The sequence below is a fragment of the Acomys russatus genome, chromosome 4, assembly GCF_903995435.1.
Source record: "Acomys russatus chromosome 4, mAcoRus1.1, whole genome shotgun sequence".
Classification (NCBI taxonomy): domain Eukaryota; kingdom Metazoa; phylum Chordata; class Mammalia; order Rodentia; family Muridae; genus Acomys; species Acomys russatus.
In genome coordinates, this window is record NC_067140.1 from 41,294,396 (window position 1) to 41,305,679 (window position 11,284).

At 48.5% G+C, this 11,284-nt stretch overlaps 1 protein-coding gene across 1 annotated transcript; it reads left to right on the forward strand.

Annotated features, from left to right (window-relative positions):
- Positions 1 to 2,022, forward strand: C4H11orf91 (chromosome 4 C11orf91 homolog). The gene is made up of 2 exons (XM_051145003.1): positions 1 to 596; positions 1,794 to 2,022. The coding sequence occupies exons 1-2, from the start codon at positions 98 to 100 to the stop codon at positions 1,877 to 1,879; spliced, it is 585 nt and encodes a 194-aa protein (XP_051000960.1). The 5' UTR covers positions 1 to 97; the 3' UTR covers positions 1,880 to 2,022.
- Positions 2,023 to 11,284: the final 9,262 nt, after the last annotated feature.

The window sequence follows — 11,284 nt, forward strand, 5'->3', positions numbered from 1 at the left end:
AGGGCGGGGCCTGTGGAATCTCCGAATTCCGAGACACGGGGCGTTGGCGCGTGTCTCCGGGCACGGGGTTCCTCTCAGGCAACCTCCCATTCAAAAGATGCCGAAGGGGCGGCGCGGCAGCCAGAACCCCAAGATGAGCCAGCGGCCGGCCCCGCCCCTCTACTTCCCGTCGCTCTACGACAGGGGGATCTCGTCGTCTCCGCTGAGCGACTTTAACATCTGGAAGAAGCTCTTTGTGCCGCTGAAGGCAGGCGGGACGCCGCCGGTCGGGGTGGCAGGAGTAGCGGGGGTCCGAGCCCTGCCTCTGGCACCCCCAGTCACGGTGCCGCCGCCGCCGCCTGGCCTGGGTCCCCCCAGCGAGCGCCCATGTCCTCCGCCCTGGCCATCTGGCCTGGCCTCTATCCCCTACGAGCCTCTGCGCTTCTTCTACTCGCAGCCGCCAGGGGCAGAAATGGCAACTTCGGCCCTGGTCCCCGGCTCCACGACCCCCTGGCTCGCCTCCGCCTCCCACCCGGAGGAGCTGTGCGAGCTAGAGATCCGGATTAAGGAGCTGGAGCTGCTCACAATTACTGGGGACGGCTTCGACTCCCAGCGCTGTGCGTGACCGCCAACCGAGCCCAACCCTAAGCTGCCCTAATTGCCCGCTAGATAGTCTGTCAGGCACCAGAATGTGACTCCAGATGGTCCCCAGCCCCAGGAGTCCCAACTCCCAAAAAAATCTGTCCACCAGAGGTCCAGACCCCCACGTGCTGAATTTTAACCGACCCCTGCCTCACCACACACCTAAGCTAATCAAGCCCTTTAGTTTTAAACTCCACCCCTCAGGGGCTTGCCCTGGCTGTGTTGTAGACTCTAGACTTCACACCTGAAGCACCCTTGCTAAACTTAACCTCCCTACACAGTAAGATCACACTTCTGTAATCTGGAGCTCCACCCACCTATCTCTAGAGACTTTAACCTTCAACATTCTATCTTAAACTGGGGTCTGGGGTGGAAGAAGATAGTAGGCATTGGCCAAACCTTAAAGGCCCACACTCACTCACTCACTGAGGAGCTTTGGTCTCTGTCCTTCCCTGGACCCCAAGCCCTCTGTCAGGATCCTGGACTCTGACATCTAATTTTAAGCCTGAGGTTTTAGGAATCTATACCAGAACAGACCAAGTGTGCTGATGTAAGCAGAAGTCCTCTGGTATATGAACGGATGGATGCCTCTCTATTGGACAGTAAGGCAGTTAAATCCAGCGGTGTTTCCAGAAGGACCAATTGCTCAGGAGTAGGTAGCCATAGTCTGCCCTTTTCCATCATCTGTTCTAAAGCTTGAGTTTGACTTACTGGAGAAGAGCAGAGGGCTCTGGGAAGATAATCTCACCAGTTCTGTACAACAGTTAACATTGGTCCCCTCTGCCCCACAGGGGGGGCAGTGTGTGTGTGTGTGTGTGTGTGTGTGTGTGTGTGTGTGTGTGTGTGTGTGTAAATGTATATACCTCTGTATGCATGGCCAAGGGAACGGTCTGCAATTCATCTTATACCCTGTAGGGTACACACATAGCCACAGGAGAAAAAAGTCATTATAAGAGATAGATCTTCGGGCTGTTACTTCTCAGAAGCTCACCCTGGAGATTAGAACATTCCTTCTTGGAGTGAAGGTGGTGCCCAGCTGGAGTCCCAGTAGTCTGGAGGCTGAGGCAGAGGGATCAAGAGTTCCAGAACAGCCTGGAACCAATTAAGAAGACCCTGAAAAACAAAACAAAGCCCTTCCCCACTACAGCTGAGTCTGTTTTGCTCTCCCACAGATAAGTTCCTGAAGGCGCTGAAAGATGAAAAATTACAAGGACTGAAGACGACCAGGCAAGCTGGAAAGTCGGCCTCCTTCTCCTGAGGAACTGCCCTCCAGAGCTGGGCAGCCGCCTCCTTAGGTGTTAGTGCTTAGATAACGTATCCCATTTGTTGTCATTTCAAAGATGGTTATTTTCTGTTCTGTATTTACTACTGTTATTGTTGCTCTCAGCACATACTAGACATACAGTGCATGATAGATTTCATGGCCTCTCTCCTTTGTGCTGATACTAGGGTATTGCCCTCATGGGATGTACAATTGCTGTCTGGCCTCCTGTTGAGAGTGTCCTGTGGCTCGAGGAGTGGACACAACACTACCACTGCCAGACATACCAGGAGAGACTCAAAGCACGGGCAATAGACCCTGGTCCTTATGTTGGCTGTCAGCCAGAAAGACCCTCTGAGGGGTAGAACTAAGATTAGAATTTGAGTAGCCCTCCATCTCAATATCTTTCGTTTTTAAGAAGTATTTGTTCTTCAAAAAATAGTTTTTTAACCATAAAACTCTGGTAATCTTTTTTAAAAACATGGCCCTTCTAAGAAATTCACATATGATAGTTAAGTATTTATCAAATGCTTATTATACACTTAGATGCCCCCCCCAACCCCATGTAAGTTGGTAATGGGGCAAAATAAAGTGGAAATAGAAATGAATGAGCTACAAGATGGCATCACAGAAAACGTCATGCCAAACAAGGCAAAGAGGAGTCCAGTGAGGATGGCCAGACTATCCTAAGGAAGGCAGTGGGGCTTCAAACAGGGTTTCCTTGAAGATGGGGTATATTTTGTTACTGTTTTGAGATTGAGACTATGTACCTCGGGCTGACCTTGAACTCCAAATCTTCCTTGCCTCCCAAGTTCTGGGATTACAAGTGAATGCTACCAGGCTTGTTCAAGAGGTAGCATTTAAACAATGCTGGGAAGTGATTGAAGATCAAGGCCCAGTGGAGGATGCCCTAGGCAAAGGGAGGGAGCATGCTAGCACCAATGAGTCCTAACAAACAGGTGGGATGGCAGAGCAGAAGGGGTGAGGGAAGAGAGGTAGGGGTGAATGCTGAGGAGCTCGTTCATGTAGGGTCTTATAGCTATGGCCAAGTCACAAAGTCTTTGTGAAAGGAGGAGAGTCCTCAGAGGTTATCAGCCAAGGTGTAACGTGCGGACTACAGGTTCTCCCTGGCACAGCAGTTAGCAATCAGTAGTAACCCAGCTGAAGAGAGAGTGATGACAATGGTGTTGAAACACTATCAGGAGTCACTGTGGGCTGAGCTGCAGCCACAGGTTGGACAGGCTCTGGGGGAGATGTGTGAAATGGAGGGTTGTGTAGCTGTGGGGTGTATGAGCCCAGAGATCTGGACAAGGCCCGTGCTGACGTATGAGTTAGGTAGTTACTGGCATGGAGATTAAGGCCACATGAAGCCGTCACAGGAGAGTGTACAGGGAAAAAGAGAACAAATCGCAGAACATCCCTGACCCAACAATCGCAAGTCCAAGATGCTCCAAAATCTAAAACTGTGACCACCAAGTCACCTAAAGTCACATCCTGAAACTTGTGTTCCATGCACAGAAGTACGTAACATACTGTCTAGACTTACTCCCAGGTTATGTATATAAGGCATAAACCAAACGTGAATGAGTTTCATCCTTAAACTTGGGCCTCATCCCCGAGATAATTAAGTATGCTTTGCACATTTTCAAAATCTGAAGGAAGAGGAGAAGAGCCAGGAAAAAAAAAAAAAAAAAAATCAGTGACACTTCTGGTCCCACTCACTTTGGCTATGGGATATGATAGCTCTGAGGCTGAAAGCACTTGAGATGAGGGAAAGATGCGGAACCCTGATAGAATAAGAAGCAAGCAGCCTTGAGTCAGTTGCGTGTGACACCAACTGAAGGAAGCATCTAGGAGGTGAGCGACCTGCTTTGACAAACAGTGATATCATGGGACTGGCGAGGAGGCTCAGTGGGTGAAAATACTTGCCGCCGAGTCTGAGAGCCTGAACTGGATCCCTGTGACCCACGTGATGGAAAGATCTCTCTGACCCGTGATAATTGTCACCTGACTTCCACACACATGATGTGGCACATGTGCACTGCACAGATTCACACACATAAATATTTTATATTTTTAAGCTTTAAAAGTTAAATATTTTTTCAATTAAAAAAAAAATACAATGCTGACATAGCAATAAGGTAAGCCAAAGAGTTCACCCTTAGATTTAGTAGCACACAGTTTGCACTAGTGATATCTTTAAGAACAATTTTGGTTGAGCAGTAGGACCAAGGCCTGAATGGGGTAATTTTAAGGGAGGCTGGGAACAGGTGAATTGGAGGTGATTGGCTCTAGGCACTCCTTGGGTTTGGTTGAGAAGGAAAACAGCTAGATCCAAAGCTAGCAGAGCAGGAAGTGGTAAGAGAAGACTGAAGGAGATGGAAAAAACCAGCTCTGTGTATGTGTGTGTGTGTGTGTGTGCACGTGCGCGCACGCGTACGCGTGCAATGTGATGGAAGTAGAGAGAGTGGAAACTTCTGTAACACCGTGCGTAAGTCTACAAGGAAGATGGTGTTTTCATCGGCCCCTAAAACATTACCACAGACCGAGTGAATTAGGAAAGACAGTTGTTTCTCACAGGAAGCCCAAAGTTCAAAGCACTGGCAGGTTAGGAGCCTGCCCTCAGGTGGCACTTTGAATGCTGCATCTGGAGGGAAGGAACACTGAGTTCGGCCTCATGTGGCAAAGATGCCCAGGAGGGAAGCGAACTCACTGATGCAAGCGGTTTCTACAGTGGCATTAATTTCATGACCTAACCAGCCCTGTAAGGACCTGCTTTCCGCCAAACGTATTTATGATGAAAGTTAAACTTCCAAGATAAAATTTGGAGGGGCAGAATTGCTCACAAGACAGCACAGGGCATCTAGTGCTCAGTAGGGAGACCGGCTTGAAGGGAACATAGAAGACTCATCTCAAATAATAGGGATTATCTCTGTAGTATGGAGTATAGATGCTGGGGTGGAGGTAAGTGGGGTGGAGGGAACCCTGGAAGTTGCCTACACATCCACACAGACTTGTGCAGCAATCTCCAGCTTGAGGATACAGATCTGCATGTCTATATGGCCTGGCCGGAAACCCTGGGGCTGAGGGTCAGGTGGGACTGGCAAACTGCAGGGCTTGATCCCAGTGTTAGGGGATCGAAGCGCTCCCCCACGGCAGCCAGCCATTTGTTGGCACAGCTGGAGTGCAAGCCCAGGGTCTGGTGCAAGTCCTTGGTTTCTCAATCTTAGCAACACATCCGATGGTCGCCAAACACCATGCAGGCCAAAAGGATGAAAGGTGAAGTTCAGAGGGCTGACAAACTTTGTTCTACTAGTAGGACCCTTGCTCCCTGGCTGTGACTCTGGATCGTTTCCTCCCCCTCCCCCCTACTCTTAGAAGATGATAGACTTGAGTCCAGGTGTGCTGGGTGCTTGTTTTCCTTGAGAACTTTGGGCTTCCAGGGCAGGGCCTGGAACAAGTGCTAATCAGCCAGGAAAAACCAGCACAGGGCTCAGATGGAGACAGAATGTCCCAGGGGACCTGGGCCCCATTACCTTCCCCAGAGTCCAGAGAGCCTCTCCCAGGCAAGTGGCTCCTGCTAAGTGCTCAGGTGTTGCAGTTGACAAATATCTCATTCAATCCTGTCACCGCATAGTGGGGCTAGGTCTCTCTCTCTCAGCAGGCTACTTCTCTATAGGCATAGGGCAGGGGGCCTGTAGAGCTGGGTTGGAACTCAGGTCTGCCAAGGCTGCCTTATATGCGTTTTCCTCAGTGAGCATGGCTGCAGAAGCCCCGGGAGAGCAGGGCGTGGTGGTCACAGTCACCTGACCTGGAAAGTCAGGCTGATAGTGCAGGACTGTTGAAAGGACTCTACCGTTTGAGGTTGCAGTCCTCCCAGTCCAGATAGCCTTTGTGAGCTCCGTGCTAGGTGGAGGACTCCCTCTCCCCAGCAGGGCTTCCCTGCTCTCTGCCTGACCTCATCTGCAGAGTGTCTTTAGACATAGATGCCCCTAACCACATTTGATAAGCTCCCTGCGCCTGTAGGATAATTAGGTTCTGTGTTCCTGTTCATATGATAGGAACCTGCTGCCAAACGCAAAGCAAGCATCCTTGGGGTGCCTCGCTCCAACCAATTATGTACAACTGTCTTGGGAACCCCATACCTACACCCCAAATAGTCTTTATTCTCCCTGACTGAAGTGGCTCCCTGAGTGGTCGTTCTCCATTGTGCTCATGGACTTCTGAGCCTTCAGCTTCACCTTCTGCTGCTCTTGCCTTCATGTCCTGGTGTCCAACAGCTTCCCGGGAAGAAGAGACCCACACAGGATGCCTGATATCTTCTTCCAGGTTCTGTACATATCAGCACACCTGAGCATATACCTCTTATACATACATAAATACACACACACAGACATAATGCATGCATACATGCACATACACACCCATACACACACACACACACACATCCCACACAAAACCCAACAAAACAAAACCCCCAAACTAGGAGCTATAGAAGTTGTGTGACACACACTGCAAGGACAGCTGGCATTTCTTCTGAGGAATTCTGACCCTGCCCCATTGTTTTCCTGGTGCTCTTGGACTGATAGATGACACACCAGGCTGTGGAGAATGGTAATCCTGGCACTGGCTTGGCCCCGACCCCTAAGTGACCTGCCCCCCACAGCAGCCAGTGCACTCATTACTGGGTGTAACCTCTTGCTCTGTATCCCTGAGATAGCCCGGACCCGCCCTCCTCAGACAGTTGCAGCAGGCGAACACAGCCTTCCTTCACACCCACTGAAGTGACCCCATTTCCTGAAGATTAGAAAACACCCGTAGGCTTTCATCTCAAGAACCAGCTTGTCTGTGCTTGGAGCTGTTGTGGAAAGCTAGACGCATTTAGTGGCTGGCTGGGAACCAAAGCCATCATGGAAGGGTGGCCCACTGTGTTATCCCCAGGGCACAGGTCCTTCCAACTCAGGCTTAGCTGTAGAGGAAAAAAATCTGGAAAAGCCCAAAGAAGAATCCACAACACAGGAAGGCCATGGTTCCAGACAGGGTTCATGATCTGGAGAGCCTTCACGCAAATAGTGAGTATAGCCAAACCCACGCACACTACACACTTTGAAGCAGTATATAATCAGAGCCTTTTGTATCTGCTGGCACTTTCTACACATCACACATTGTTTTAAGCTTTTTTGTTGTTTGTTTGTTTTAAGCTTCTTAAACGGGTCATCCCACTTTATCCTCACAATGATCTTATAAGGTAGAGATACTGGTTTTTGTAGGTCACCCAAAGGTGAGAAGCACAGAAGTAAACCAATACCACTCAGAGTACTGAAACTAGTAGACAAGCCAGGCTTATGGCTGACCCCCAGAGTCTAGGTTCTGGCTAGTGAGCCACAAAGACCCCTGGGAGGGATGTGGAAAGTACAAATGGATGTCAGCAGGAAACAGTGCCACACTTAAATTGGTGTGTGTGTGTGTGAGTGCACACATGTGTATGCCTTTATGTGCACAGAGGTACGTACAGATGCCCATAGCATGTCAATCTCAGATGTCAACTCTCAGTTGCATGTGCTTTAAACATTTTTTATTTAATTTTTGTTTTTAAAAAATTAATGTGGCGGCTAGAAAGATGGCTCAGTGGTTAAGAGCACTGTCTGCTTTTCCAGAGGTCCTGAGTTCAATTCCCAGCAGCCACATGGTGGCTCACAACCATCTATAATGAGATCTGGTGTCCTCTTCTGGGATATATGTGTACATGCACACAGAGCGCTCATATACATAAAGTAAATAAATACAATCTTTAAAAAATGTATGAGTATTCTGCCTGTATGTATCTATTTACACTGCTTTCCTGCCTTAGTGCTTTTAGAGGCCAGAAGAAGTATTAGATCCCCTAGGAGACACTCAGCGGGTACTGGTGTAGTGAGAATTTTTTGGAATTTTGGTTTCTTTCAAAACACAAAAATATTTAAAGACTATGTTTTAGTTTTAACCCCAGGTGTGGGGATCTGGAGCTGCTTCTCAGTAACTGACTATGACTTGCCTTATGGTTTTGCCAGCTGCAGATAGTTTCTGTGATTGTGGGACATTTGGAATCCTGGGGACTTTTTAGAGGGAATATAAACGCTAGTTTTAATTATCTTGTTACTGATCAAGGAACATCAAGGGGCAGATGCACCAAGAGTATCTTTGAATCATAAGGAGGTCTCTAGCACCTTGATTTGAGTCCCAACCTCCAGGGTGTAGGACGAACTTGAAGAAGAGCCAGGGGATAAGACACAATGGAAGATGCTGTTTCTCTAAAGAATAAGACACCTGGCAGATGAAAAGAGTTGTGATGGAAGTACCTCCCCAGGCTTGGAAAGGAGTAGAAAAATGTCAGCTTCAGGCTTAGGAGTGCCAACTGTCCACTCTTGAGGAGTTCTGTGAGCTGTTGGTCAAACGCAGGCATCATTAACAAACTTTTTGGGAGACTGACACAGAGGGTTAGGAATCGGAGGAGGCTTGTTTAGACTTCGTAATAAATTCAAATCCAACCTGAACCTCACAGCAAGAAGCTGTCTCCAGGTGTGGAGGGATGGCTCAGCGGTTAAGAGCACTGTCTGCTCTTCCAGAGGTCCTGAGTTCAATTCCCAGCAACCACATGGTGGCTCACAACTATCTATAATGAGATCTGGTGCCCTCTTCTGGCAGGCACACATGCAGGCAGATCATTGTATAAGCAATAAATCAGTAAATAAATCTTTTTTAAAAAGAGGCAGCTGTCTCCAAAATATAAAGTTAAGTTATATAGATTTATAACACAGTGGTAGCACAGCTCTGTGAACCCAGCCCAGGGAAGGTAAAGACAGGAGGGTCAGACTTTCAATGTCAGGTCAATCTAAGTTACCTGAGTCTCTGTTTCAAATAAAAACAACTTCCCAAACAATGTACAATTTAACTACACTTAAAACTCATGTAACACATAGGGCTGGATAGATAAGGTCAGTGGTTAATCTGCTCCACCTCCCCTCCCTTCAAGAGATCTGCCAGCCTCTGCTTCTGCCTCCTGAGTACTGGCATTAAAGGTGTGTGCCACCATGCCCGGCACACTTGCTGCTCTTAATTAAGGAGGACCCAGGTTCTGTTTCAAATATCAGTTTCTGGCTGCTCACAGCCATCTGTCACTCCAGTTCCAGTGGGTCTGATGCCCTCTTCTGGCCTCCTCGGGCACTGCATTCACATGGTGTACATGCGTAGATGCAGACACTCATAAATACACATAAAAATAAATAAAACTTTAAAAAATGCCAATATATATTAACAATTCTTCACTTCCTAGTTATTTTGCTATTGTCTATGCTCTTTAGATGATTACCCGCGTTGTGTCTGTAGGGTGGAAATATTGCATAAGTGCATCTCGTCTTAATGATGCAGAGGGAGAATATTTACACTGTGGAAATTGGCACAAGCACCAATGCAGGACTGTCTCCCCTTATCCCAAGAGTATGTTGTTAAACACTTACTAGCACACTGCCCCACCCCCCATCCCCCAGCTAAGTGGGGAACAGCCTTATTTGTAGCTGAGCTACAGGGACAGCTGCTTGGGAGCAATTAAGGTCAAGCTGAGGACATATATGAAGCTGTTTGCTGCCCCTGGCTTGATTTGGCCCCCAGTTATGGAGGAGACAGAGGCCTGAAAGAGGCAGCTGGTCCTGTCCACAGGGAAGGCCAGCTGACCTGGGACTGCCTAGCTACAGACACAGGAGATGAAGGACAGCACACAGCTACTGCCTGCTGACACGACAAACCTCGTAAGACAGGCGGAAGAATGCCCCGTGACCTGACTGGATTAACAAATTTTGCTTTAGGGAAAGCAATGTAAATGGTAAGGCGGAGACAGAAGCCTCTACATAGAGGTCAGATACCTTTGTCTCTCATTTGAACAAGACAGAATGTGAAACCTGCTAGGACTTGCAACCAGCTATTGCTACAGCGGCAGCAGAGTCCTCCAGTGGGAGGGGAAATCTCTCATTGCCTTATTATTTTAATCATTTGCGTGCTCCCCTGGTGCCAATGGAATCAGGTAGGATTTGGCTTTCTGGGAGAAGGGTGTTAAGAGAGCCTTTACAAAGTGCTCTAGCCGGGCATAGTGGCGCATGCCTTTAATCCCAGCACTCGGGAGGCAGAGGTAGTCAGATCACTGTGAGTTCAAGACCAGGCTGGTCTACAATGTGAGTCTAGGACAGCCAAGGCTACACAGAGAAACCCTGTCTTGAAACAACAACAAAAAACAAGCAAACCAAAATAAAACAACAAACAAACAAACAAACAAACAAACAAACAAAACTGCTCTAAGTTTTCAATTCCACTTCAGGTGAATGTGTTGTATACTTTGGCCTTTTTCCTTCAGTGGCTTCGGAGAGTAAATATGTAACCTTGGCCATGTTAACCTCTCTGAGCCTGCTTCCTCATCTGTCACAGGATGATTGCTGGCTGGGCAGAGATGGGCCACATATAAGGTGACAGCTGTGAAACTGCCCCATGTTGGGAGTGAAAACCTTGGGGTTTTCTAGTCCTTGTAGGCCATGGCTCTCAGTGTTGAGTCCTTGTAGGCCATGGCTCTCAGTGTTGAGTCCTTGTAGGCCATGGCTCTCAGTGTTGAGTCCTTGTAGGCCATGGCTCTCAGTGTTGAGTCCTTGTAGGCCATGGCTCTCAGTGTTGAGTCCTTGTAGGCCATGGCTCTCAGTGTTGAGTCCTTGTAGGCCATGGCTCTCAGTGTTGAGTCCTTGTAGGCCATGGCTCTCAGTGTTGAGTCCTTGTAGGCCATGGCTCTCAGTGTTGAGCCCTTGTAGGCCATGGCTCTCAGTGTTGAGTCCTTGTAGGCCATGGCTCTCAGTGTTGAGTCTTTGTAGGCCATGGCTCTCAGTGTTGAGTCCTTGTAGGCCATGGCTCTCAGTGTTGAGTCTTTGTAGGCCATGGCTCTCAGTGTTGAGTCGTTGCTGGTGCAGGGGAGTGATGTAGCCAAGAGCTCTGAGCTGCTAGGGTGCTGAGATACAGGGCAGAAAAAGCACTGGCCTGATGTAACCCAAGGGCTCCATCTCACAAATGGGGAGAAGATGGGTGTGACTAGGAGGCAGTTGGGGGAACTAATTCTTTCTTAATCCAGCCAACAGATAGGGCCCAGAGCTCTGTCTCTCTGTAGGTGGCACCTCAAAGGAAGGGCAAATGACTGTTGACCTTTTAATTCATCCAGACCAGGTGTCAGCACATCCAAGGTGATCCGACATTCCACCTGGAGGGGACGTGATCAGATAGGAATGCGGAGAATCTGTGGCACGATGCTGCATGGTCACCTGTTCTCGGCGCAGTTACGAATTCGCCTCCTTTGTTTAGTAGCATTATGGGTGACAGTACAGGTCTTCAGTCACA

Bases quoted from the DNA above. Each gene is read 5' to 3' on its own strand.
- C4H11orf91 (XM_051145003.1), top strand. From the start codon at position 98: ATGCCGAAGGGGCGGCGCGGCAGCCAGAACCCCAAGATGAGCCAGCGG. The intron at 597-1,793 runs GTGCGTGACCGC...GCTCTCCCACAG, and splicing joins CGGCTTCGACTCCCAGCGCT to ATAAGTTCCTGAAGGCGCTG.